Source organism: Solanum dulcamara, chromosome 9, assembly GCF_947179165.1.
Source record: "Solanum dulcamara chromosome 9, daSolDulc1.2, whole genome shotgun sequence".
Lineage (NCBI taxonomy): Eukaryota > Viridiplantae > Streptophyta > Magnoliopsida > Solanales > Solanaceae > Solanum > Solanum dulcamara.
The window spans coordinates 16,487,725-16,495,520 of NC_077245.1; the positions used below are offsets into that span (position 1 = coordinate 16,487,725).

General features: G+C 34.3%; 1 protein-coding gene across 1 annotated transcript; it reads left to right on the forward strand.

Moving 5' to 3' along the window:
* The first annotated feature begins 298 nt into the window (after window positions 1–298).
* LOC129903563 (uncharacterized) lies at window positions 299–778 on the forward strand. The gene has a single exon (XM_055979114.1). The coding sequence runs from the start codon at window positions 299–301 to the stop codon at window positions 776–778; it is 480 nt and encodes a 159-aa protein (XP_055835089.1).
* Window positions 779–7,796: the final 7,018 nt, after the last annotated feature.

The window sequence follows — 7,796 nt, forward strand, 5'->3', positions numbered from 1 at the left end:
GTTGGAAATTTGAGGAATTTTAGGTCAAGGCTTGACTTTGGTCAACTTTTGGGGTTCCGATACTCGAAATAGAATTCTAATGACTCCGTTAGATTCGAGGGATGATTTTAGGTCTAGGAGCAGCTTTGGTTGAATTTTTGGAGGTCCTGAGCTCGTTTTCTTGATATGCCTCCGGATAGGGATATGGAAGGTGATGTCGATCTCCTATCGGGTGGTTTGATTCAGTTGAGATAGACTCTTTAGATACGGATTTGCTTAGAGATGCTATGAAGCAGGTTCGTATAATACAGGATAGGTCATGACAGCCCAGAGTAGGCAAAAGATCTATGAGGACAAGAGAGTTCGATCGTTGGAGTTCATGAAGGGTGACCGCATTTGGCTCCGAGTGTCTCCCATGAAGAGCATGATGCGGTTCGGGAAAAAGGGCAAGCTTAGCCGTCAGTTCATTGGCCCATATGATATTTTGGGGCGAGTAGGAGATGTGGCTTACAGATTGTCCTTGCCATCTATCTTGTCAGTTGTGCATCCAGTATTTCATATTTCCATACTCCGAAAGTATGTTCTAGACAAGTCTCATGTGATCTCCTTTGATTCGGTAGAGTTGGGCCCAGATTTGACATTTGAGAAGGAGCCCATAACCATTCTTGACAGACATGTCCATAAGCTTAGGACCAAGAAGATAGGTTCAGTGAAGGTCCAGTGTAGGCATTGTACACTTGGAGAGGCTACATGGGAGTCAGAGGATGACATGCGTACTCGATATTCACAACTCTTTTAGACTTTAGGTACCTCCTTTTACTTTATATTCGAGGATGAACATTATTTTTTTTAGTGGATAATGTAATGATGCGGAGGGTTATTTTTGGAATTTTTCATGAAATGACCGTTTAACCCCTCCTTATAGTTTCCCTGAGTCATTTTAGATTAGTATCGAGTCTCAATTTTGAGAAATTTTATGAAAAAGTTGGGTTTTAGAAGTTTTGAGTTTTCATGAGTTTAAAGTGTTCAAAAGTTGCATTTGGGGCCAATCAGAGTTACGAACATAATGAAATTTCGTTGATTTTAGCAGCTCCAAAATATGGAAATTGGTTTAGGAGAGGTTACGAAATCAGATTTAGAGTATTATCGAAGATTTGAGGTCTTGAGTTGGAAATTTGATGAATTTTAGGTCAATGTTTGACTTTGGTCAACTTTCGGAGTTTCGATACTCAGAATAGTTTTCTGACGACTCCGTTGGATTTGAGGGATGTTTTTAGGTATAGGAGTAGATTGGTTTGAATTTTTGGAGGTCCCGAAGTCATTTTGGTGTTTTGGAAGCCTTAGTTAGTTTAGTTGCGACTTTTCGAGTTTCGGCTCAAGAAGACCTCGAATTTGAATTTTAGTGGTTCCATTGAGTCTGAAACGTCGAAATTAGTATGGTAGCATATAAAGTTTGTGTTCTCAGGATTTCGAAAATGAATCCCGATGGTCTATTCTGGGACTTTAAACTTAGTAATTTTGTTGTGTTTTGCTTATTTCTGGTGCCTGTAATGGTGTTCTTCGCGATCGCATAGGATTAGCTTGGTTAGTCATCGCAATCGTGAGGCCTTCTCCAAGATCGCAATGGTCAATTAATGAGTTGACCATATTTCTTTCTTCACGATTGCGAGGAGAGGTGTCGTAATCGCGAAGGGCAATGCCTAGGCAGACCTAAATGTTTCCCAAAAGTTGGGATTTCATCCCATTTCCTCAATTTTTGAACCCTAGAAGTTCGGTAGAGGCGATTTTGAAGAGGCTAATAGAGAATTTTGGTGTGGGTAACTTTTTTGACTTCAATCTTTCATTACCCTGTAGTTTTAATGTATATTTCACTTCGAATTCATGATTTTAGAGCTTCAAAATTGGGGGTTTCACCAAGAACTTTTGATTCTTTAAATTGGTGTTTGAGGGTTGATTTCAACTCCAAATTCAAATTGGTTTTCAGCATTAGTTTCTAACAATTTTTAGGATCGTTATGTAAAAATTTTCATATTTTTTATTCATTTTCGAAATCAAATCTTTTAGGTATTTTGGGTCAGTTTTGGCTCGGTTTTTAGAAATGTCAATTTGGGTATTGTTAGACTCATGTTTTTATTAGAATTTCTTATTTGAATAGATTATCTTGATTCGGAATATCACTGTCCGGGTAAAGCTTAAATTTCGGAGTAGTTCGGGGTTAATTCGAGGCAAGTGAATTTATATACCTTTGCTTAAGCTTGTAAGATCATGTATTTCGTGTCTTATGTGTTGGGGAGTAATGGAAAGTGGTTTATGGTATTATGTGATATTCAATTGAACTTAATAACGAAGAATGGGGTAATAAATAACAAATGAGATGATTAAACATGTTATCTTCGATAGAAATTGATCCTTGGCTTATTTTGAACAATTGAATATACTGAGTGATATGATTGATGATATTTATACATTTAAGATATCGTTCCTTGACTATATTGAGACGAATTACATGCGAATATATATTTCATTGTACATTTCTATACCTGTGATTATGTCTGTGTTGCATTGATTCTATGGCACTACTAAAATGATATACTTGAGAAAGAAATGAGAAGTAGGGGACGGGCCACACGCTCTGTGGCAGTACTTATGATGAATAGAGGTCGGCCTACACGCTCCGTTGTAGGTATTACAAGAGGGGTCGAGCCACAAACTCCGTGACAGGTTACATGGACAAATATGTCCCTCGTGGATTTTAGACTAAGATTCAGCGGATGTATAGCGATAGGACAGACATACATCATGTTATCTGATATTGCATTACATTATATCGCACTTCATTGATTGTTTATGGATTTGTAGTTACCCTATAAAATTTATGGACTATTTTACCCCTGACATTCCCCTGATCTGTAATATTGACTATTGTGATTCGATTGAGACTTGAGTTGTACTGTTGTTGATATATATATATATACACACACAAACATTAGTGCTATTAGAACTGTTAGACTGGGCTGATTTCTATGCAGGTTGTAGTCTGAGTAGTTGGTTGGTATGATAGGAGTACGTGTATTCTGCTAGCTTAGTCTTAGTTGTTCGCTTGATGGGTACCATGTTGGTGGTACTCACCCTTGCTATCTACACTTGTGTACATTCCGAGCCTTGACAGTAACCAGTTCTCTTACCTTCATCCGAGGCTTTCTGAGATGATCCAAGAGGTAGTTGTTAATGTCGGCCATCTTTTTTATTCCTCTTTAATTTACTTTTTTCTATTCGAGAGACAAAGATTGGGACTTGTATTTATTTTAGTATTTTATATTTAGAGGCTTGTACTTGTGACAACCACTTCGTGGGGAATTTTTGCATTTGACTAAGTTTTCCGCTTTTGTTTTTAAATTACCTATTTGAATTTTTTTCTCTTTTATTTCTGCATTTGTTGGGTTTAGGTTGACTTGTCCGATAGGAAAGGATGAGTGCCATTACACCCGAATTTCGGATAGTGACAATTTGGCAATAGATAAAATCTTTGAATATGTGTAATGAATTATTCTCATGTCTAGCTAGGCGATGAAGGTTATATGAAAATCCTTGAAGGATTTAAAAGGTCTTAAAGTGATTCTATTGAGTACCCCAATGGTTGTGAGATTGATTGACATAAATAAAAATCAATTTCAAAATAAGGATAAAGAGTTTCTTGGTGATGAAAGTCCACATATTAGCCAATTATGGCATTGATGAACCTTGCTATACATGATCAAATATTTTATAGTGGCTATATGGCAAGATTCAGCTCCTCCCCAATAAAAGGATGTTGGAATGGCGTCAAGAACATATCTTCGGTGAATCATGTACATGAATTTATTTTATTCCAATTAATCCAAGCCAGAAATGATTGGTTAAGCAGATGTAGGATATTCATCCGATCTGCATGAAGCTCACTCTTAAATGAGCTATTTTTTGACATGTGGAGGCACAACAATATCTTGGCGTTCAAAGAAGCAAACACTATTAGCCACTTCTTCAAACCCTGCATAAAAAATAGTCATTCATGAAGAAAGTAAGGAGTGTGTTTGGTTGAGATTAATGACCTATCATATTCATGAATAGTGAGATTTTTCTTTTTTAAAAGAAATATTTCAATCATCATGTACGAAGTTAATACAACATATATTACTCAATTAAAGAAGGATACATCAAAACAGAGTGGACAAAGTACATTTCACCAAAGTTCTTCATACGTGGTCTTCAACAAATTGGTGAGATAAAAGTTCAACAAATTTGTTCAAGGGGTGAACTTGCAGACTTATTCATTAAGGCATTGTCAATATCAACATTTGAGAAGTTGAGACATGAGAATGGAATGTGCCGTCTCTGAATATCAAATGAAGCTTTCATTAGGGGAGTAAAATACGCGTTGTACTATTTTTCTTAACCATGATTTTTTTCCAATTGGGTTTTTCTGGTAAGATTTTTAATGAGACAACACTTAAAGCGTATTATGATATGTGTGTACTCTTTTTTCTTCACTAAGGTTTTTTCCACTGGACTTTTCCTAATAAAATTTTAATGAGGCACATTATCTATGGACATCCAAGGGGGGTGTTATAAATACATTGAATAGTGGATTGTCCATTTGATTTATTCATGAACTAGCAAATTCATGTATGTCCATTCTTTAGGTTCTATGAACTATTTTGAATAAGAATGTGTCCATTAATTTTGGGAATTTAATATAGTGACTTTTGGAGTGATTTCTCAATCTATAAATAGGGTTGTCATTCACTATTGTATTGAGACTTGAAGACATATGAATAAAACGATCTCTACATTCTACTCTCCATATCTTTGTCTATAAGTCTTGTTATATATTACTTATGTTTTACAACATTATATACAATTAAATAACATTTTCAAGTCTTTTTAACATAAAAATTATAATTTTCTTGTATTTCAATATATCAAGTTATCATTAATCTTAATTCTCCAACAAAACTCTTCTTATAACCACTAGAAAATTACTAGTATATGTATTACAAAGTTACGATTAATATTTAGAAAAGTTAATTATTTCTTTATTTAGTCATGGCATTAATAATACCACAAATTTTATTTTCAAATTTATAAGTTTTTTGTTAAATGAAAGTAGGATTTTGTCTAACATTTTAGAACTTTGAATTGAACTACTCAAATATTATTATCTACTAATAAAAAATTTCAGAATAAGAACCAAGATACTGTATTGCAACAAATAATTAACATTTTATTTACTTGAAAGAATTTTTCTCAAATTATATAAATAAAATATTGACTTTTTTATATAGAGTTACAACTATAAACACGTACAAACGACATATTATAAAATATAAGTCATTTTTTGAGGAACTTTGATGATTTAGTGACCTAATAAATACATTGAGCCAATCATGTAAAGGCTCACACACTAAAAAATAAAAAATAAAAAATAAAAATACTAACAAATAACTTCTGCTTGATAATGAACAACTTGAGGCTATAGGTCACGCACAAGCTGAAAAGTTTGGTGGTGAAAATAACGCTTCTAGTCTAACCAACAAAGGATTTGTTTTACGACAACTAAATGTTCGAAACATAGGTATTACTGGGAATGGTGATGAGCGTGATTTGGTGGTCCAAGCAAGTGATTTTTTTAGTAGTATTCTAATTTGAATATTGTTGTAAAATCGTTTGATAAAACTATTTTTACGGAATGTGAAAAACAAGAGATACAATTTGTTAGTAACAAATTTGGGAATGAACATGTTCAATCAACATATGATGGCCAGAGGGATCAGTTGGCTATGGTTGTTGCTAAGTCGAGTGAAAGTGTAGATGAAGAGCAAGCTAGCTTGATCGATGCTAGGTAACTAATCAAGCTTTTGCTGAGGCGGCGTTTATCAAAAAAATTGGGCAACAAGTATGTTAACATAACAATGGGACTAAAGGAAAATTGGTATAAAATTCAAATTGGTTCACCAATTTGCAACATAATGCAACTATGAACTCAAGTGTTCGAATAATTATTTAAAAAAAAAGTGTTATATATTTTAACACTTTTGATGTTCTTAAGGATAATATTGTGTATGAGATCAATCCAACTACTCCTAAAATGGTTATTTCTAATCAAGAATTAATTAACACATTAAAGTAAAATCAGTTTGTTTCTATGATTAATAATCTACCTCTTGTCAATTTAAATACCTCGATACAGGAGATTCCTTTCCAATCATTGAACTTATTGGGTGAGCAATATGGGTATTCCAGGCAGCAACTAATATTTAAAAGGAATGACAAAAAAGTTGAGAAAGGTAAGATCTCAATTTTGTTATTTCTAATAAGGAGTAACAATGTGCTTTGAGATGGACAGATATAGTAGATGAAGAAGAAGAACAGATCACTTCTCCTCATATCCACAGTAGATTTAGCCCTGCAACTCCTATTTGTATCATAAAAAATTCAAATCAGCAACGTTTGGACAAGGTTTGCCATTAACAGATGTTATTGCAATTTAAGTGATCATTTGGTGAGTTCTGACATTGAAAACTTGACTTTTCTAACACCTATTAACACTAAAAAGAACAACTACAACTTGGTGATAGTAGTCATTTCTGTTGAGTTAATTCTACTGTTTAGTTAATTCTACCTTATTAATTAAATGTAATGCAAAGATATAAAACAAATATGTTTCGATGGAGAAGATATATTTGTTCCAAAAACAAAAGAATGGGGTTTTTGTAAATGTGATGTTATGGTCTTTAATGCCATTAACATTCACAATCCGTTTCTTAAAAAATAACTCTCCTATTTGCAACTCCTCCTCTAGCAAATTCTATATAAGAAATGTCTTTGGTGAACATAAGATACATAAAAGGGCAGCCCGGTGCACTTAAGCTCCCGCTATGCGCAGGGTCCGGGGAAGGGCCCGACCACAAGGGTCTGTTGTACGCAGCCTTTCCTTGCATTTCTGCCAGAGGCTGTTTCCAAACATTCTTCCTCTTTTCTTCTTCTTGAAATATTTTTTCAGCAATTGATTTTGGGCAACCTCCAAACTTTCAACCACGAATGCATGTGTTTGAAAGTAACTGTGCAACCTTGGACAGCGACCGGCTACAACGATTTGCACCAGAGTCAAGCCGAAATCACTTTCAAGGCAGTCGGTTGGCACAACACAATGTTTGTAATAAGTTATTTACTACTTTATAATTTTAGTCCAATATCAATATTATAGTATTTTTCTCAACAATTTGAAAGCGATTTCCTTACACACAATATTGACCTTTGCATTTTTTCCAGCATTTTTTTAAGCATTGTCCGGTACAAGGTGCATATGGACCTCAGGAGTCCTCCATGGGTCCCGACTATTCGGCAAAGGAAGCGTGTACAGATTATCGTCCAATCCCTTTGCATTTGCATTTCACTACATCTTCGTTTCATTACATATCAATTTTTGGTGTTGAAATAACTTAGTGATGATGAACGCGGCTCATTAGCATTTCTGATCTTTATCTGAATTTTGATATTACTCTTGTACTGATCAAATGTTGTTTTAGTTGATTGAGGTTTTATATTGATATTTGTAATCGTGTGTTAGAAAGAACAAGCGTAAAGATTCACGTCATATTTTCATAAACTAGACACGTCGCTAATTACTTTTCCCTTTACTCATTTCTAAAAATTGAATTGATTCACAAAATTCATAGACAAATGACTGAAGTATTGTTCCCTCTTTTTCCTACCTCTCCCCATTCCAGACCCAAGAATTAAAAGAAGATATTTCCTTACTATTTCTACTGTCACAAAAA

Coding starts and splice junctions, on each gene's coding strand:
- LOC129903563 (XM_055979114.1), top strand. CDS start 299: ATGACAGCCCAGAGTAGGCAAAAGATCTATGAGGACAAGAGAGTTCGA.